General features: G+C 43.4%; 3 protein-coding genes and 1 long non-coding RNA gene across 4 annotated transcripts; 1 reads left to right on the top strand and 3 right to left on the bottom strand.

Annotated features, from left to right (window-relative positions):
- Positions 1 to 183: 183 nt before the first annotated feature.
- LOC4341770 (fructose-1,6-bisphosphatase, chloroplastic) lies at positions 184 to 2,437 on the bottom strand. Its single transcript, XM_015787387.3, has 3 exons — positions 1,997 to 2,437; positions 1,184 to 1,580; positions 184 to 868 (listed from the first exon to the last, which is right to left on the bottom strand). Exons 1-3 carry the CDS (start codon positions 2,402 to 2,404, stop codon positions 468 to 470), a joined length of 1,206 nt encoding a protein of 401 aa, XP_015642873.1. The 5' UTR covers positions 2,405 to 2,437; the 3' UTR covers positions 184 to 467.
- A 1,683-nt stretch (positions 2,438 to 4,120) lies between these two features.
- LOC112939251 (uncharacterized) lies at positions 4,121 to 6,389 on the bottom strand. Its single transcript, XR_003242797.2, has 2 exons — positions 6,235 to 6,389; positions 4,121 to 4,385 (listed from the first exon to the last, which is right to left on the bottom strand). It is a non-coding gene; the product is annotated as an uncharacterized lncRNA (long non-coding RNA).
- On the top strand, positions 4,623 to 12,307 carry LOC4341771 (vacuolar-sorting receptor 6). The gene is made up of 14 exons (XM_015787382.2): positions 4,623 to 5,382; positions 6,935 to 7,424; positions 8,454 to 8,671; positions 9,576 to 9,664; positions 9,841 to 9,910; positions 10,105 to 10,188; positions 10,292 to 10,368; positions 10,479 to 10,560; positions 10,683 to 10,765; positions 10,849 to 10,912; positions 11,086 to 11,214; positions 11,482 to 11,585; positions 11,684 to 11,789; positions 11,894 to 12,307. Exons 1-13 carry the CDS (start codon positions 5,064 to 5,066, stop codon positions 11,786 to 11,788), a joined length of 1,914 nt encoding a protein of 637 aa, XP_015642868.1. The 5' UTR covers positions 4,623 to 5,063; the 3' UTR covers position 11,789; positions 11,894 to 12,307.
- Positions 12,308 to 12,657: 350 nt separating this feature from the next.
- Positions 12,658 to 16,169, bottom strand: LOC9272258 (uncharacterized). Its single transcript, XM_015787386.3, has 4 exons — positions 15,244 to 16,169; positions 14,993 to 15,136; positions 13,816 to 14,001; positions 12,658 to 13,042 (listed from the first exon to the last, which is right to left on the bottom strand). Exons 1-4 carry the CDS (start codon positions 16,141 to 16,143, stop codon positions 12,962 to 12,964), a joined length of 1,311 nt encoding a protein of 436 aa, XP_015642872.1. The 5' UTR covers positions 16,144 to 16,169; the 3' UTR covers positions 12,658 to 12,961.
- Positions 16,170 to 20,948: the final 4,779 nt, after the last annotated feature.

Here is a 20,948-nt window from a genome sequence, read left to right on the forward strand (position 1 = left end):
CAGCAATTTGGCTGCAGGTTGTCCTCATAGGTAGGACCAGTTCAACTGAAGGCTAATCACACCAAGTTCTATAGTAAGCAAGGGCTTTACAAAGTTGCAGGGTTCATAGTAAAAGTTACTCTTATTGCTGCTCTTAAATCGAACTAACCGGACCACATTGCAGAGAAGTGTACAGACTGCAGAGACAAAAGAAATTTCAGAACACGTTGCAGATAAAAGTGTCCATGTAGCCAAAGGATGCATTACATATAAATTTGTGTTGTCCCTTCCATTTCGTACCGGGAGAAATGCAGCCTAATTTTTCTGCTATATTACACAGTGAAACCGCATAGTCGCGGAGACAAAAACAGAAAACCTGACAGGTAAAAACATCGGTTTTGCAAATACAGAGTTCTCCAGTAGGTCCCCCTGTTCTCTTTTCGCATGCTACATTATCTTCAGACCTCATTATCTAAGGTTATATATCTTCACACCTCATATCCAGGATTAACCTTCTGTTGCACATCTCCATAGCTTTCCAACTCAAGCATGTCCTCCATGCCTCCCAGGAACAATGGCAGCCTCTGGTGCAGCTTCACAGGCTGAATCGAGAGGATTCTGCTCTTGCCATCTGAACCCCTGCCCCCTGCCTGCTCAGCAAGGAAACTCAGAGGATTTGCTTCATAGACCAACCGAAGGTGATCCCTGGGGTTCATGGCAACTCCACCGTATATCAGCGTCCGGTGGAAATCAGCAACCAGCGAGCACACGTACCGTGCCGAGTACTTCTTCGGATGCTGTCCCTTGCCTTGTCTGATCGTGTCAATGTACTTCCTTAGGCCCTCAGGCCAGTCGAAATACCGCGCATCATTCACCGAATATATCTGTCCTGGCATAGCTCAGGATTACAGCTTTTCAGCAAAGATGAAAGCATGCATTTCTAAGTTCAACACAGTTAATATTTCAGTCGTTCAGTTATAAGAAATTTCTCTACGTCATGTTCTCAAACACAATGCAAGCACTCTTGCCGCTGTTCAACTAAAACATCTCCTCAAATTACTGACATTGATAAACTGTTCATCCACCAATCCATAAATTGAGAAAACTTGCGCTACTAGTGTAAGTGAATTTAGGTGACATCTGGTTAACATTTAATGAAGACTAAGGGAATTAGCAAATTATTGAATTACAGCTTATTAGTTACCTCTTGGGGGTATTTGGATGGAAGGATGTGTTAGAACAAATTCTCCAGTCAAGTGATCCAAGGTGAAGCCATGGGTACCTGCACCGAAGCTGATACAGAATATGGTGGCAGATGAATACAGCACATACCCCGAAGCGACAAGGTGAGTGCCGCTTTGCAGTGAATTGAGCTGAGCTCTCTCCTCTTCAGGTAGATGGTCAAGCTCTGCCAGCCTATTGTATATCCCAAATATTGTTCCGGTGGGAATGGATACCTCAATGTTGCGAGAACCATCAAGCGGATCCGTAACAACAACATACGGGCTGTCGTTGGAAACCCAAATGGGGAGATGATTTTCTTCAGAAGCCATCACTGCAACCTTTCCAGATCTTCGGAGTGATGACAAGATGATCTCATTCTAAATTGAAAAATATGTTAGTCTTGATGTTGTTGGAAGCTATAATGCAAGTTAGTAGCATCAGACAAACAATAACTGTTTTTTTTTGCAAATAGGAAGTGCTTCTGTTGATGGTTCACCACAAATGCAAGTAGTATTTTGTTGAGAATGCAAGAATGAAAATGTGGGGAAAGTCTCTTGTGTGCACTTTGCACAACTTACCTCAAGTAAACTTAATTAGTAAATGAACATTTTACACTCCAAATGAGTGCTACTCCAGCTGCTAAGCGTATGACTGAGATGTGATAACAATCTCACAAAAAATGGACCTATTCTTTTTTTTTTAAAAAAAAGAAGAAGGATGAAATGCATGTAGATAGATGCGAGAACCAGAATGCAGACAATAATAACCCACGCAACCCTGACACTGCACGCACCGACAATTCGTCGAGCGGCTTGGGCGCGTCCCGCCCGGCCGCCACCGCCACACCACCCCCCGCCTTCCCCCGCGACAGCTCGGCGTTCCCGGGCGACGCCACGAGCGCGGCGATGCGCTTGCACGCGCTCTGGACGTGCGCCACGAGGACGACGAGGTCGTCGGCCGCGCCAGCCTGGCCCATGTACTCGAGCAGCGTGGGCGGCGTCTCCGCCGCCGCGGTCGCCGCGGCCATGCCGTCGGCTGCTACGGCACGCGCCCGGGAGACGGGCGAGCGGCGCGCGAGCGGCGAGTGGCGGAGGAGGGGGAGGAGGAGGGCGCGAGAGGGAGGCGGCGGTGGCGGGTAATTTGAAGTTGGCGGGAGCGGAGCGCGGTGGAGGGGGAGGAGGGAGAGAGAGGATAACGGCATAGTGTAGCCAGTGGTAGTAGTGGTTGGTTGGTTGCTGGATGATGCGTGGCTCGTGTGGATATTGCCCTCCACGTTTCATTGCAAAAATTGGAAAAATATATTACAAAATTTTATTTTATTTTTTAATAAGACGTTTCATTGTAGTATTTTTTAAGACATATTTAGGCCCGTTTTGCACGGCTTTATCTTCAGCTCCATCACTCTTAGATCATAAGCTTAACCAAACTTCACTCAAAAATAGAATGGAGTTGGCTGAAGAGCTCTCACAAAATAAATTAGATAGGCATAGCTGCGTTTAGGTAACTTCAAAATTTCATTCTAGACCTAAAATTAAATTTCGAAGTTAGAACCATTCTTAAAAAAATATCTAAAAATCTACCATTCGATCATTATAAGGAATCATACCTAGAACATTGGCGTCGCTTGACAATGCTTTTTCTCAAATGCTAACATTTTTAAATGTGATTGTTGAGAATAAGTTTAGGTAGAATTTTTTTAAGAGCGCCGAAAAAATCCACTAAAAATTAATCTTAAACTCAAATCCTAACATTTAGAATGAGACCAGACTTTTAGAAATAGCAGTGTGCAAGAGAGCTGGCTTACATTAAAAATAGATTAATATGATTTTCTAAAGCAACTTCCGTATATAACTTTTTTTAAAAAAAAATTACACTGCTTAGCAGTTTGAAAAGCACGCGCATAGAAAACGAGGGAGATAAGTTGAGAAAGAAGGAAGAAAATCTCCTTTAAGGCTATGGTCGTCCTTCTTTCCCAACACACTTTTTTTTCCGCCCACACGTTTATTCAACCTGCTAAATGATATGTTTTTTTTTCACAAGTTTTTTTATAAGAAAGTTGTTTTAAAAATCATATTAATCCATTTTTTTAAATTTATTAGACTAACATTTAATTAATCATGTGTTAATAATAATATTTGTTTTCCGTATGTGGAGGTGGAGTTCCTAACTCAACTCAGCAACTACTCCCTCCTTCCCTAAATGTTTGACGCCGTTGACTTTTTTAAATATGTTTGACCGTTCGTCTTATTCAAAAACTTTTGTAAAATGTGTAAAACTATATGTATACATAAAAATATATTTAACAATAAATCAAATGATAGGAAAAGAATTAACAATTACTTAAATTTTTTGAATAAGACGAACGGTCAAATATTTTTAAAAAAGTCAACGGCGTCAAATATTTTGGGATGGAGGTAGTAGTATACTATCACTTTTTGCAAGTCTTCCTAAAATGTCAATAGATAGTGAATACGGAGCAGTACAAACCCAAACCCAACGAGCACGCGTGACCGTCAACCCACTCGTGTCCACTGAAGAATCGGTCAGTCTCGACTCTAACCTGCCGTGCTTTGCCCGGTTGCACTAATAACAGGAGACCAAACCCGATCAAGACTCAGCCGACCAAGTTAATTACCAAAGCGACCCTTTTTACCAGAAAAAAAACAACATTTTTCACCTATTGTTTCTGATGAAATCCACACAATTCCTGCAATATGCCCATCCAGAAGAACAGACTAGGAAGTGTGTTGATCTTTTCCCTTCTACCATACGCATAGAATTGCAGAACACTGCTGCTGGATCTCCTCTCTCTCTCAGACAAGAGTTGTCTTTGAAGCAAGCAATGCAAGTACGTACTGTGTCCTCAACAAGAAATTGAAAGTTCAGAGACGGATTTTAGTTGGGCATGATGTGTCCATTAAGGTAAGCAATCACCCACATAACACCCCCTCAAATAATATAGTTTCAGAACAAGTGCAGTGTTACATCTGAAGAAATATCGTATCACTACAAGGCATATATTCCATATGGACAATATGATCGAACTTGTGAACCATCAGACATGCAAAATTAATTAATTATTTTTCCCTTGTTTTTCCTTGTTTTTGCTGCAATTACAAGTAAGCATTCTTGATGTGAGCCCGCCCCGGCGTGTAGCAGCAGTTCTGATAGATACCTGCATCCTGGAAAAAAAATGTTTTTCTATCATCAGAGAACAGGTCAGGGTCATGTTGACCTCATCTTGTAGATATTACTCCAACTCTTAACATCATGAAAGCATCATCAATTAATAATCCCCAAGTGAATTTCATCTCAAAACAGTCTCAATTCCAAAATTTCCAGTTCATCAGTTTGTCAAAAAAAAATTGTCGCTTTCGCGCTCCTACTCTATATACCACCCCATCTGCTAGTAGTTGGATGCTGCCTCACACCTCTCCTCCTCTCACCTTCTCTTCTACGTCACAAAAGTTGACACCTTTGCCCCTCTCGAACCAAACGGATTTCAGTACAACCCAAGCAATCCAATCCCATTTATTTTTTCCTCTCAAAAGATCACAATTTTTTCATCTTCTTCTCGTGATATCCTTTGTTTTTTTTCATCCATCCATCCATTCCCCTTTGCACGGTTGAGCTCGTCTCACAGTTGTTAATTAACAGCAAGAACATTTTTTTCCTTAAATTTCTATTTAATTTATACTACTTGCGAGCGAGAGCCACCTAATCTTGGTGCCCACCAAGCATAAGCTTCATCATCTTCTTCTTCTTTGAAGTCGTCTTCTTCCCTCCTCCTCTCGTCGCCTCTTGGAAAGAGAGAGAGAGAGAGAGAGAGAGAGAGAGAGAGAGGTGATCGAGTTGCAGCAATGGCGAGGAGGGCGCCATGGCTCGCCGGGATTGGGGCCGTGCCGTTCTTGATCGTCGTCGTGGTGGCGGTGGTGGGCGCCGCCGTGCCGGCGATGGGGAGGTTCGTGGTGGAGAAGAGCAGCGTGAGGGTGCTCTCGCCGGAGCACATCCGGGGGCACCACGACGCCGCCATCGGCAACTTCGGCGTGCCGGACTACGGCGGCACGCTCACCGGCGTCGTCGTCTACCCCGACAAGAAGGCCACCGGCTGCGCCGAGTTCGACGCCAAGTTCAAGTCCAAGTCTCGCCGCCCGGTCATCCTCCTGCTCGACCGTGGAGGTAGGAGATTGATTTCAAACTTCCAATGATTGATTCAATTAGTTTGTGCTTGTTTTGATTTGCATAAGTATTTTTCAAGAAATTTGTGTTCCAAAGTCTGCAAGTCTGAACTGAACAAACTTGAGAAGTAGTATTAGTTTTTGATGATTATTTGGATTTTGAGAGTTTGGTTTGGTGATGATTTGATTCCAATGTTCTAAGTCATGCCAATTTTTGTTCTGTTAATGGGTTGTGTCAATCCAATGGTTAGCTAGTCCACTGATTAAAAAAACAACAAAAGAAATGGTTAGCAAGAGAGTATCAAGGTAGGCATGATGGTTAAGTTGTATAGTATTTTAATTCTTTGATGTGGATTGTTGTCCAACTTTAGAAGTCTGAAAGATTGCATTCATATATATTTTTTTTATTGTGGCGAGGGAAGGGAATTTATAATTCAGTTCTGAAAGCAGAGTTGAACGATGGTAGACCAAAACTTTTTAATTTATTTTTGAAATTGTTTGAGAACTGAGATCACTTACTCTGAATCAAATTGTTTTGTTTGTTTCGCCTGGAAAAACAAGTCCAATATTGCAGAATACTACCTAACATAATACCAATAACTAGGACGGAATCTTAGTTCAGAGCCATTATTGAAGACATGTTAACCACTTCTTATTCACTACTTATAAGATTCAAACACACACTTAGTTTAATTACTTTCGGGATTCGGCTCAACTTTAAGCATTTCGACGAGTTTGTTCCTTTCTTTCCGTCAGAGTTTCAGATAACTCTGAACCAAGGAAAGCGAGAATAGGTTCTTGATACATATGCCGTACATTTATCCATTGCAACTTTGAATTTTGAATCTCATACCTGATTCGGTATTTGATCCAACCACTGCAACGCACTTGATCACAACTCCTCCACTACCAATCAGCAGGTGTCTCTCAATTCCTTCAAGCCAAAGGCAGCACTGAACAACCTGTTCATCCTTCGTTTCCAAGCCACTCTCCATCAGATTCTGAACTCTGCACCAGGACACTTTTACCATCAGATTATGAAATAGGAATTGCAAATTGACCCACTTATTCTGTACTAATATACTGAAATTCTCACTCAATTCAGTGCATTTTAGTTGCAATAAAGAAGAAGCAATTTTAATATTTTTAATGCAGATAATCAGCTTCATCGTTTGAATTTTTATTCTTTAACTTATCAGTCAACTATTTGAATTTTAAATCTTTATTTTAAGTATATTTTGGTTATTTTTTACCGTAATTTATTTTTCAGCATTAACTTTTAAATCGCTAAGAACATGTATATAAAAAATTTACCAATAAATTATTTTTAATCGCTAATAAACATTATGGTTTAATTTCTTTTGTCGGTGATAACCTTACATACTATGACTATGTGGGATGTAAGTGACCAACCCGCGAAATCCACTGTAGTAAATCAAAATAAACCACGAGCCCGTTTATTTTGACCTATAAGTGGGCTTACGCCGGGTTAGCCACTTACGCCCCCTGTATGTATGTGAGCCTGACAAACTGTTCCGTTTGTTGATATTCAGAGTGCTACTTCGCGCTGAAGGCGTGGAACGCGCAGCAGGCGGGCGCGGCGGCGGTGCTGATCGCGGACAACGTGGACGAGCAGCTGCTGACGATGGACACGCCGGAGGAGTCGCCGGAGACGGAGTACATCGACCGGATCAGCATCCCGTCCGCGCTGGTCAACCGCGCGTTCGGCGAGTCCCTCAAGAGGATGTCGTCGCCGTCGCCGTCGTCAGAGGCGGCGGTGGAGGTGGTGGTGAAGCTGGACTGGCGCGAGTCGATGCCCCACCCCGACGAGCGGGTGGAGTACGAGCTGTGGACCAACAGCAACGACGAGTGCGGCGCCCGGTGCGACGAGCAGATGGAGTTCGTCCGCGGCTTCCGCGGCCACGCCCAGATCATGGAGAGAGGTGGCTACGCCCTCTTCACCCCGCACTACATCACCTGGTACTGCCCCGAGGCCTTCAAGCTCACCCAGCAGTGCAAGTCCCAGTGCATCAACCATGGCAGGCAAGTGACTTCCTTCGTTTCAGATTATAAATCGTTTCGATTTCTTTTTTTTTAATCATACTTCCTTCATTTTATATTATTATTACGTCGTTTTCACTTTTCTTATATCCAAACTTAAATTTGATTAAGTTTATAGAAAAATTAGTAACATCTACAACACCAAATTGGTTTCACTAAAACTAACATTTATGTATATTGATAATATTTTTCTTTTGTGTCGGAAATGTTGCTAAGTTTTCTATAAATTTGGTTAAACTTAGACTACTTATAATATGAAGTACCTCTTTTTTAAAAAATATTGGACATTGTTACTTTTTTTTTACAAACTTTTGACCATTCATTTTATTAAAAAAAATTATGCAAATAAAAAAAAGGCAAAATTGGTTATATAACATCGAAAGTTCACGTTTTTGGTTTTATAGCACCGAAAGTTACCGGTTCACTTTAAGAACACCCAAAGTTCACCATGTTCCCATTTTTAACACTTCCGTCAATTCTCGATCGTTTTCCGTCCGTCTTGATCCAGCCACACATACGATATGACGTTTGTACCCCTCACAAGTATAAGTATAATGTATGTCAATGAGGGGTAGAAATGTCATATCATGTGTGTGGCGATCAATAACGATCAAGACGGACGGAAAAATTGACGGAAGTGCTAAAAATAGGAACATGGTGAACTTTGGATGCTATTAAAGTGAACCGGTAACTTTCGGTGCTATAAAACCAAAAATGTGAACTTTCGATGCTATATAACCAATTTTGCCTAAAAAAATTAAGACATGCTTAATTACAAAACATTTGACGACAAATTAAGTTACAATGAAATAAATGGTGATTACATTTTTTTTTCAATAAGGTGTATGATCAAACACATATAAAAAAAAGTTAACGACGTCATACACTGAAAAACTGAAAAACGGAAAGAGTATCATAGTATCCTCTTCTTCGTCTCCGGTGGGGACACCATCATGCGCCATGAATCGATGGAGTGGTTGATCGAGCTCCGGTGAGGATGGGTGCGTGCAGGTATTGTGCGCCGGACCCGGAGCAGGATTTCGGGGAGGGGTACGAGGGGAAGGACGTGGTGGTGGAGAACCTGAGGCAGCTGTGCGTGCACCGGGTGGCCAACGAGACCGGGCGGCCATGGGCGTGGTGGGACTACGTCATGGACTACAAGATCAGGTGCTCCATGAAGGAGAAGAAGTACAGCAAGGGCTGCGCCGAGGACGTCGTCAAGGCCCTAGGTGAGAATGAGATCCATGGTACCATACATTCAGTGTGCATATGCTCATCGATCAGTTCATCGTTCTTCGTTACTTGCTCTAATTTGCCATTACACGAAAGACGCACCTTGAGTATTATACTCCCTCCATCCCAAAATGATCATCATATATGCTTATGCATCAAGATCAAGGATAATTTAAATTGCATCAATCAAGACATCATATACACATTCTCTCACAATGTATGTATCGATTAAAACACCATATCAATTACACCCTAGTATGTACAGATTCTCCCATGCTATATTAATTGTATTCCGATGAAATTCATGTCCATGCAATTATATGATGATCAATTTAAGAAAATTTAGATTTCTTTATATGATGATCAATTTAAAAAGGAGGGAGTATTATGCATATCACACGCATGTACCTTGAGTATGTCTACAAAGATATAGAGGCCAGCAAAAAGTACTTAAATTCACTAATGGGAGTGGTTTATATTTATGACGTCATATTTTTTATCAAAAAATAGTTAAATCGTTTCGTGTATCAAACTAAAGCTGAATTGAACACATCTTACTACTATAAATCTGGATAAATATGAATACTAGGATGCGTCGGTTACTATATTTTAGAACGGATGTAGTATGTGCATATGTAACTTTTAGAAAAGATCCACTTTCCTAACTCCATATTAAAAACATACTGCATATGTAACTTTTCCAAAAGATCCGCTTTCCTAACTCCATATTAAAAACATATGTGCAATTGTTCATATGTAACTTTTAAAAAAGATCCACTTTCCTAACTCCGTATTAAAAACATATCCGCACATGCGTATTATCTGTAGACACTATAATTTGAATTTGGTGCTTTTATAATAGCAAATGTTCTTTTGTTCTTGACCTTTTTCTTTCCTTAGGTCTGTCGCTTGACAAGGTGCTGGAATGTATGGGCGATCCAGAGGCCGACACCGACAACGCCGTCTTGGCCAAAGAGCAGGAAGATCAGGTATATATGCAAAGTGACTGAAACTATACTGTTCATGGTGTCATTAGGAGAAGAATTTTTTTTAGCGTTTTAATCTTCAGGTGTCAGAGATGTTGGCCAGTCACAATCTCGCAGGTCTCTTGCATTACATGATGTGTTAAGCCATTAACGTCGGTGGTTTTGGTGCCTTTGATCAGATTGGCCGTGGATCGCGAGGGGATGTGACCATCTTGCCTACTCTCGTCATCAACAACGTCCAGTACAGAGGTTGGTTGGCACATCTCTTTCGCCAAGAATGATAATTAAGAACAAATTAGTTACTTGCAAACACTGAAGCTGATTAGAGATTCCTAACAACAATAAAAATAGCTTTCTGTAATAATTAACTGTAGCTCTTTGAGTAAAGACATAGATGTTACATTCCATTATTAAAAAAACAAAAATGGTTGTGAAAAATGAAGGGAAACTGGAGAGGACGGCCGTGCTGAAAGCTGTCTGTGCCGGCTTCAAGGAGGGCACTGAACCTCGCGTCTGCTTGAGCAATGGTGCGTAGAAAACGCAGAGAAACATATTGTTTTGTTTCGTGGAATTCTGAAAAATTGGAATGAAATTCTAATGAAATCTCTGTTTTCATTTCTTCAACTGTAGATATCGAGACGAACGAGTGCCTGCACAGGAACGGCGGTTGCTGGAGAGACGAGAAAACCAACGTTACGGCTTGCAAGGTACTACATGGTTTTATAGATTAATTGTATCATCTCGATGTAATTGTCTGATATCGATAAAGCTTTTTTAATCTGATTTTTTCTGGCGTCGTGTTCACAACAATACGCAGGACACGTTCAGGGGTAGGGTGTGCGAGTGCCCAGTGGTGAATGGCGTCCAGTACGAGGGCGACGGGTACATCGGTTGCAAAGGTATAGTTGGTCGATAGGCCATGAAAATTCTGTAAAATTCATGCATTCCAAAGGAACCTCGATTTCAGGCTCACCATGTTTTGAATTTTAATGTAATTGCATGTTTGTTCTTTTTGTTTCAGCTGTTGGGCCAGGCAGGTGTACGGTGGACAACGGAGGCTGCTGGTCAGAGACTAGGGGTCATCAGACGTTCTCTGCTTGCTCTGTAACTCTCTAGCCTTCACTTGCAGAAAAACCTCTCGTTGTTTGTTATGATCTTTGCTAATCACTCTCTGCACAATTTCATAGGACACTGCATTGACTGGATGCCGATGCCCCCCGGGTTTCCAAGGAGATGGCCACAAATGTGAAGGTAAACATATTTCTGAAACTTCTCTGAAGAAAAATAACTTCTGAAACTGACATATTGGCATACAATTACTACTGGACTATCAAGTGATTGATGGGCTAGTAGTGGTGGGTGTAGATTAACAGAACTGATGAAATACTGAACAAAATTCTGTGCTCCATGTGTTACCCTTTCAGATTTGGATGAATGCAAGGAGAAGCTTGCGTGCACTTGCCCTAACTGCCACTGCAAGAACACCTGGGGCAACTACGAGTGCAAGTGCAAGGGCAACCAGATCTACATAAGAGGAGAGGACACATGCATAGGTGATAATACATCACATAAAAATCTACTCCCTCCATTTCATAATGCAAGACTTTCTAGCATTTACCCACATTTATATGGATGTTAATGAATCTAGACACACACGTGTCTAAATTTATTAACATCTATACGAATGTGAGCAATGTTAAAAAGTCTTATATTATGAAACGGATGAAGATAGTTCCAATTTCATGTGACGATGGCATGAAACACTTTGCTTTTCGACATGAAAATATGAAACATAGCTAAATTTTGGGTTTATAATGCAGCCAACAGCATGTCAAGGTTCGGCTGGTTCATCACTATATTGGTGGCGTCGTGCGTAGCCGGCGTGGGGATTGCCGGCTATGTGTTCTACAAGTACAGACTCAGGGTATGTTTTTTTCTAACAAGAAAAGGAATATAATTAAACTGAAACTGTTGCAAGTATGTGATGTTGAAAAAGAAAAATGTTTGATGTGATTTGTGCAGTCGTACATGGACTCGGAGATCATGGCCATCATGTCCCAGTACATGCCGCTTGACAGCCAGAACAACGAGAACCAACCCCTTCGACAGCATGATTCAGAGGCTTAAGGTAACTCCAGCAATTTACTCCCAACCAATACAATTGCACAATTGTGCCCTAAATTTAATACCAGATAAGCTAATAAGTGATCTCTTAAAATGTCTGTGATCTAGGGACCTGGCCATTTGATGGAGAATTTGGTTAGCTATATACCTTGTGAAGAGATTGATACAAAGATGGGCTATGAGTTCAAGGGAACTAGTTATGGTGATCCCAGACCATACTCAGCAGATACTTAAGTGTGCTTCCAATGATTTTAGCTTCATTTTTGTATAGTAAAAGAAATGGTTTGTACCGAGCCACAGTGATTGAGCAATAGAGAAGTAGCTAGGTAGGCATTTCTGCTCTCATGTGGAACGACATACAATACAATACACACAGAATTTTTAGAAAAGAAAAATACAGGTGGCGGTGTATCATAGTCATAGATAACCATATTAAGAAAAATATGGATGGCGGTGTATCAAAAACCATAAAATAAGGTGTTTCTGTCTATTTGGAGTTGTTTTGGCATGCTTTCCTGAAAACACCAGGCTCTTGTTTTCAGAAATCCATGATAAGAGAGTTGATCACTTGCTGGTTTTCTTGTGGGCTATGATATCGGCCGACGGCCAAGTATCTAATAAAAGATTCTTGATCAGGGCCATGTGGAGTGATCATAAAACCTTCTTCTTCAGTGGCACTTATTGGGCAGGACATTATTACCAGATTAGGTTTTGTTGGAAACATTTCCATTACTTGCTAACTGAAGGAGCACTCCCTGCAGAGAGCTGGCCTTGAGCACAAAATTCCATCTATTGCTAGACTACCCCAAATATAAAAATGAGGCAGGAATCAGATCAACCCCATGGTCAATTCAAAATATGACCAGTCGATATAGCACCTTAAGAACTTAAAATATTAACAAAAAGGGTAGGGGAGTTGCAATCAGCGTTGTTTGGATGGCCCAGGAATTGAAGGGCTGAGATCATAGCAGATCTCATACTAGAGCACCCAAGTAAACATCTCCCAAAAGAAATGTACATGTTTATCAGTGATTTTATTTATCTAATTAGCATACCAATACAAAGGAAAAGAAGTGCACAGACTAAAGAAAACCTCACTTTTCTCAAAATAGAAAAAATAAACCACAAAATCTTCCTGGGGCTAAGTGAGATCTTACAACAGTGTATGGGAGTTTTCTATTTGTATAGCTCTGAAACTTCACGAGCAAACTTGTCCATGAATTGGCATTTCTTGTCAAAACCCCAGCCTGGATTGTTCTGCAAAAGATATAAGGAGAAACAAGAACGAATTCATCTCAATAAGCAGCACCTTGTGTTTCTTCAAAGGAAGGTGAAACAAATAGGAATACATAAACACACTGAACAGGGTCTCCAGACTTCTTTTTGTAATATGAATACAGGTAAAAAGTTCTAATGGCTATGAAAATATTTTATCAAACAAGATGATGACAACCAGTATGGTAAATTTTGCACATGTGATGATAACAGAATCTCCAACATGTAGAGTACTTCAGTCAGGTGAACTAGCCAACTTAAAGCATGTGCACTTCGCCATCTTTGAGAGCAATAGGATAAGAAACTATCAAATATATCATCTCAGATGGCAAGTGATGATAAACACAGACATGTTATAGAACTAGCTTAGTAAGACCAGACCACAGGGCATGTCAGACTACAGAGGGACTTTATGCCTTGATGGTTGGAACGAACCATTAAATTGTAGATACATTGCATTAAAAAAAGCTAAATTGATCATTTGTGTAGCTAGAATTCAAATTTCAAATGCTAATTGAATACAGCTCTATTTTTGAAAGCAAGCTTAGAAAGGGTGATACTATAATTTCACATGTCTATCAAGTTAGAAAATTAGACAGGAATTGTGTTATTCTATCACCACTGGAGATTCAGAAATCAGAAGTTGAATTATAAAGATGACAACATTCAAATATCAGACCATTAATATTATGAATAATGTTCTCTATAAAAATGTGTATACTGTTCAGAGCATCAATTATAACAAGAAAACAAACCTTAAGAGACAGTAGAGTTTTATCAGTAAACCGCTTTACTGAAGAGGGTATATTTCCTGGGAGAGTGTTGGCCACTCTTTGCAGCTCTTCTTCTTGTTGCTTTGCAGTTACAACATCAGGGCCACTGTACATATCTATCAGCTCCTTCATATGGGGTGCCCTTGCCATTACATCTTTCACAGCTTCCTATTAGTGATACGGTACATTATACTGGGTCAGTTGTATACATCACCAAAAAAAAAAAAACTCATTTTAGCAGCAAGGCGAATACAGCTGCAAGTTCAAGCATGTACTGGTTCATGTAATAGTAGAAGCCTATGAGACAAGTGTCTAATGTGGTGTCATACAGGAATTTCCAAACAGGGACTTAAAGCTGATTAGCAGAAACATGGAAGCGGAATAATAGATATTCTTTTAGTTCAATAAGTCCAGGACTGCAGGAAATACATAAAAGCTAGAATGACCCAATCCTGTTAAAATCTCTAATCTAACGTAGCCAACAGTCCCTCTTTACTTGGATTTTAGAACAAGTTGAAACTTATCTGGAGATTACAGTTTAACCTCATCAGAAAGGAGCAGGCACAATTACTAAGTAATCAGCTGGACAGCGTTCATGCAACAAAGATAATAAATCCTTTGTATAAACCTTATATCCGCTCCATTTGTAATGCATAAATCAGCTTACCAAATAACATGTTCTGAAAGGTGAAACAACACAAAATCTACTAATATCATTTTCAGCCCGATCTAGGTATATCAGTGCAAAGCTAGGCCAATCTGGCTGTGAACATACTTACGTACCACAGCAATATGCATCTGCAAACTCATTAGAATTATTTCTGAAGCCTCAATCAGGCTGAATGATTATTCCAAACAGGGAACAAGTCTATTAACATGCTCGAGTTCATCAGTTTATTTATGAAAACTTGATAATGCAGCTAGGATTCTAATGCCATCCAACTATAGACTTGCAGCGTTGCACCCGTTGAGCATGCTATAATCCTATTGCTGGAAAAACAAAGTATCATTTACACTATTTATGCAGGCTTTCTCCGGCATTTTCTAATGCAATCTGGTTCCTCAATGCTGCAAGAGAACATATGTACCAAAACATCTACTCGCACAAACATTTCTGTGGAGAAAAATAATATAGTACAAGGTCCATCAAAGAAATCACCTCCCATTCCTCCTGGTTCTGGATGCCCTCATACGCAACTATGAATGGCTTCACCTTCTGTAGCATATCCTCCAATGACATAGGTGGCTTCTCTTCGATATCTGGATTATTGAAATTCACATGATACTCTGGCTCAAACTCGATCTGCATACATAAACCCACAGGAAACAAATAATTCAGGAACCTTGCATGAACGGCCAGATCTAACAACTCTAACAATTTTGCGGATTCAACCGCATTGCTGCACAGACCATGTTATTGGTGTGACAAGCCTCCAGATATGCATCCTGCTTCGGGTCTGGCAGCGCGTTATCTGCGGCCTCATCAAACGCTTCGTTAAAAATCTTCATCTTGTCCTCGCCGAGCCGCTTCTGGAGTCTGTCGCCATCGGCATTGTCCCCCAAGTAGATCCCATGCTTCTCCTCCATATCAGCAGAGCGGCGGCCGCGGCCGCCATCACGTCCCCTGCCGCGCCCGCGCTCCCTACCACGGGCACCACGACCCCTGCCGCCACGCCCGCCATCGTCGTCGCCGCCACCGCCCAGGAGCTCCATGGCGCGCTTCACGGCGTCCTCGGGCGACAGCTTCGGCTGCCCGCTGGGAGCGGGACGCGCCGCCGACGCGGCCTTCTTCTTCTCCTCGCGGCGTCGGATGAATCGGTTCTCCTCCTGCGGCATCTCCACTGGCGGCTGCTGCATCCGCGGCACGCCGCGGCCAGCGCCAGCGGAAGGGAGCGTGCGCGGCGGCGGCGGTGGCGGTGGCTCGGAGGACGAGGCCTCGGCGGCCGGCGCGTCGAACAGCTTGGCGGGGACCGGTTGCTTGGGGGCGACCTCACCGAGGGGCGGCGGCGATCCACGGCCGCGGCCGGCGCCGGGAAGCGGCGGCGACGAGACCGACGGGATCACGGCCTCCCCGCGGCCGCGGCCGATGGGGGCCGGGGAGGAGAAGGGATCCGCGCCGCCGCCGTCGTCGTCGTCCGGGACGGGGCTACCGGGGGCGCGCGGCGGCGTCGCGGAGGGCGGGAGGCCGCGCCCACGCCCGCGCCCGGCGCCGCCGCCGATGCCGGAGAAGGAGGAGAAGGCGGCGGAGTAGGAGGTGGGGAGGTGCGCGTGCCGCCTCGCGGCGGCGGCGGCGGCGCCGATGGCTCGCATGGTGGTGGGGAATGGGTTTAGGGCTTGGAGGGGAGCGCGTGCGTGAGGTGCTCGACGAAATGGTTGGGCTGGTCCGGTGCGATGCGGTGGTTTCTGGGCCGTTGGATCGTACCGATTGTTCTTGGGAATAAGTTCATCTAAGGTTCCTTAACTTGTCAACGAATCCGATTTTCGTCCTTCAACCACAAAACCAGATACAATTGGTCCCTCAACTATCAAAACCGGTGCATATTAGGTCCCTCGGCGGTTTCAATGGCGGTTTTGGCTGACGTGGCACCTACGTGGCTAATTTTGACTCGGTTTTGATCTGACGTGGCACTGATGTGGCCCTTACGTGGCAATTCGATCCGGAAAATAATAAACCCCGTGGGACCCACATGTCAGTTTCACACACAATAAAAATAATAATAATAATAATGGTGGGACCCACGCGGACCCCACATGTCAGTCTAATTAACCCCTCCTCTTCTGCTTCCTCTCTCTCCTCCTCCCCTCTCTTCGTCTCTCTCTTGCGCTGGGTCATTCTGATTCTCCTCTTCACCATCTTCTCTGTCTTCATCTCTCTCCCCTCTCCTCTTTCTCTTCTCTCCGGTTCACGGGCGCCGGGGAGAGGACGGTGTCCGGCTGGGAGAAGGGGCGCGGCGCGGCGGCCGGTGGGAGGGAAACTAGCGGAGAGAAAGGAACCAGCCCGGCGGCGGAGGCAGCGCCGCCGCGGCCGTGGCTGCGGACGATGTTGACGTCGACCTCGGCATCCTCGGCGGCGGGATGAACGTGTCCCGCCGACCGGCCGACACACGCGCGCATCCTCGAAGGCGGCCGTCCACGTGGGCGGGTGAGGGGGCCACCTCGCCGGCGGGAGAGGGGAGAGGCGGCCGACTGCGAAGACGACCCCAGTGATGATGACGACCGTGCGGCGCACGGCGGAGGCCGATCCCGTGAGCAGGAAGCTCTTCGTCCACGGCCTCGGCTGGGGCACCAAAGCCGACGACCTCCGCTCCGCGTTTATGTGCCTAATCATACAAAGGTAGAAGCAATAGCGACTAGTACTAGCTGACTAGAGTATATTTTGCTTCGTCATCATCATTTGCTTGTGTTATGACGGGGTTGATGAATGAATGAATGATCATTGTTTTAGGCAAGAAAACACTGTTCCGGCCGGACTGACGAGGAACCCATATCGATCCGCTCGCCGCGGCCCATGGAAACCCAACAGGAGATGGCGGCGCTACCTTCCGCCGCCGGCGACTACTAATGGTGGGTGATGCTCGAGCACATTGACGAACTCGAGGTCGACGACAAGGACTCCAACTACAACTCCTGCTCCACCGCTGCCGACGACACCGCCAATCCCGTGAGTCCATGACGACCTCGCTCACCTCCGACGGCCACGTCGTAAGAGTCTACTTCCGCCTCAAAGCGCCCCCAGCGACGTCACACCTATGCCCCTGGCAGTCACTCTTCTCCATTTCCGCCGCCATCGTCATCGCCGGCCGCATCCCCTAGCACAAGAGAGAGATGAAAAGAGGAGAGAAAGAGAGAGAGGAAGCAGAAGAGGAGGGGTGAGTTAGACTGACATGTGGGGCAGCGTGGGTTCCACCATTATTATTAATTTTTTTGTGTGTGAAATTGACATGTGGGTCCCACGGGGTTTATTATTTTCCCGGGTCAAATTGCCACGTAAGGGCCACGTCATACCACGTCAGATCGAGACCGAGTCAAAATTAGCCACGCAGGCGCCACGTCAGCCAAAACCGCCGAGGGACCTAATATGCACCGGTTTTGATAGTTAAGGGACCCGTTGTATCTGGTTTTGTGGTTGAAGGACGAAAATCGGATTCGTTGATAAGTTAAGGGACCTTAGATGAACTTATTCCTTGTTCTTGCGCGTTATCATCACCGTTGATTCGTGAATCAGGTTTTTACTCCATGATTTTTGTTTTTTTTTTTGGATTGTATGGCAGACGCATAACACCACACTCACACCCGTGAATACGTCTCGTAACATATGCTCTAAAGATGAAAATCCTGTTAAAAAATCATCTATACGTGTGTAATATTCGTAAGCACCAAAATTTCAGTCTTCGTGGATAGAATCATGCACTCACGACTCTACTTTTTCTTTTTTTTCCCCTATGATTTTTCCATTGTTATGATCGTTTTACCTGCAAAAATGAACAAAGTGAAAAGAAATTAAAATGATTTATAGCAATTTTATGTATATGTTTCTTTGTTGATTTAAAAGCCAAAGAAGAAAATAAATTATGGTAAAAAAAACTCAAAATTAAATTAAAAAAATAAATATTGGCTATAGCTAATAAGGTAACAAACATATAACAAGAAAAAGTGTATTGATGTAAGCATACCAGTGAATCTTGACAGAGAGAAAAATGGGCATGGACGTGTAACAGCGTAAGAACATCTTCAACAGCCTTTCTATTTTACTCTTCAAACCAAAGTTTAGCAACAGTGGATAAAAATTGCATTCTCTTCATCCCACTCTTCAAGCTATCCGACTGGACAAACTCCTTCCCTTACTTACCAAACTTGGTGAGCCAACTACACTTGCCATATGTGGGTCTAACTACCTCCTATTATCTTTCCTCCCACTTGCGATGCAGATCAAGTGGAACTTTGCCGCTGCGCACCTCCTCGCCACCATGGTTTCCCGCTCGCAATCCCCCTAACGAGACAATCATTGTCTTCATCGTTTGCCACCGCCATCGTCACCGCCACATCCCGCACCTCCCCCTCTACTCCACCGTCGCAGCCTACACATACCTCCTCGCCACCGTGGCCTCTACTCTGTCGTTGCCGTCTTCAACCCCACACGACCTTCACAGCCTCCGTCCCTGCATGGACTCGGGGGCCCTCAGCTCTCGTTGTCTCCTCTCAACGGCGATTTTTACAGCCTTTGCCTCCGCTGGCATGGAGGAAGCCCACGGCAACGACAGGGTTGGGGAGTGTACGGGACGTCAGTGAGCTCAAGCGCCACTATAGCATGGGTATCGCGCTTTGTTGACGGCCTTCCTTTCATCCGCGTCAGCCACCCCGCCTAGCGCGCTCACGGATCCGCTGTCGCCATCCGCCATCACACAAACATCGTCGCCGCACGGAGGGAGAGGGATGGAGAGTAGCTCAGGGTGGCCCCAGCGGAAGCAAAGGAAGAATGGAGAAATAGGAGGAAGAAGAAGAGATGTTAGAGGCTGACATATGGGTTGCAGTGTCATATGGGTTGGAGTGGAGAGGGTAGATGAAGAAGCTGTTGGCGTGAGCAACGATTTTGGCTTACCAAATCAATTGGAGATATAGCTGTATAGGTGTTTGGATAGTCTAATTTGTATATTCTGTTAGAGATACTATCAGCGCATAGGCAATGTAGACTGTCTTTAGCATTAAGATTGCAAATAAGCAAGACTTGGGGTGAGTTCATTTCTCTCCTTTTTTTTAACTTATCTTTTTTCACGTGCAAGCTTCCCAAACAGCTAAATGGTGCGTCTTTTTTTAAATCTATAAAAATGTTGCTTCAGAAAAATTCATATTAATTAATTTTTAAAGTTTTTAGCTAATACTTAATTAAACATGCTCTAATGAGTTTTTTTTTTGTTCACGTAAAGGGTTCCCAAACCTTTTCTTCAAACACGTTTTATATCGGTGGCTTTGCAAGCGCAATTTGAAGGGTTTTTGTTTTTTTAATTAAAACTAGCAATTTGAAATGTAATTTCATGCTTCCGTTATTTATTAGTGCAAAAGAGCATTTTGTTGTCTGGGAAAAAGAAAGAGGTTTTGCCTATTTTATGTGGGCCTGCGAACTAAACCCATATCAGCGAGGCCTGCAACGGTGGTGTCCTTGATTCAAGCCCAGTTCCACTTCCACGGCCTCATCGCACGCTACGCGACGCGAGCGTTCAGCACGAAACAAACGGGACAGATGGGCTTCTCCTGCTCGGTCTCGATCGGCATCTGCTGCCGCCTGTGACACGGGCCGCATCAGCTTCAAGCGGCCATTTTTCAACGGAATAAGTCTACTTTACATTCCTCATCTTTTCATCGAGTTTAAATTGGAGTTTTAGATGTCACTGGGGAGGGTATGGGTAACCCATATCTATTTTATAATTAGCTTTCCCATACCTATTGGGTATGAAAATTATCCAATGGGTATAGGTAATTTATATGTGGGCTCTATATAGAAATGGTCTAAAACTTGCAAAAAGTGCTTCTATATACAATAAATCATTTCTACGAATTCAACCCAATTTGAAACGTTTTTATAATGTGAACACGAGTTTTAAAATTTTGGATTCGAGCTTTACACACGTAAAATGGTATGGATAAAGTGTGTAATGATGGGAACATATCATGTGCACACAAATCTTTACGTGTATACATCGTGCATACCAAATAACAAATATCATAAAAAAAATCTAGAAACTGCGTAGACGTACTTCCAATAGTATTACTCCTACGCGTAAAATATTAACCTCAAATTGATTATATTTTAGCCGTAACAAAAAAAATCACAGTTTTAAGGTTTCTATCAAAAATTTTGCTTTTTTTTATCTCTATGTAAAATGAATTTGAAGGTACGACTTTACACGTAGATATACAATTGAAAATACATGTATGAACGTACTTTTATAGATTTTTTTGTGGCATTTGTTAATTGGTATGTGCAGTGTGTACACTGTACACGTGGGGCTTGTGTGCATAGGATATGTTCCCGGATAACAATAGGTATTACCCTCGCTTCTTTATCCAAAATTAAAATAGATATTTTTCTCCCTATCCATAAGGACATAGGTATGGAG

Source organism: Oryza sativa, chromosome 6 (assembly GCF_034140825.1).
Source record: "Oryza sativa Japonica Group chromosome 6, ASM3414082v1".
NCBI lineage: Eukaryota > Viridiplantae > Streptophyta > Magnoliopsida > Poales > Poaceae > Oryza > Oryza sativa.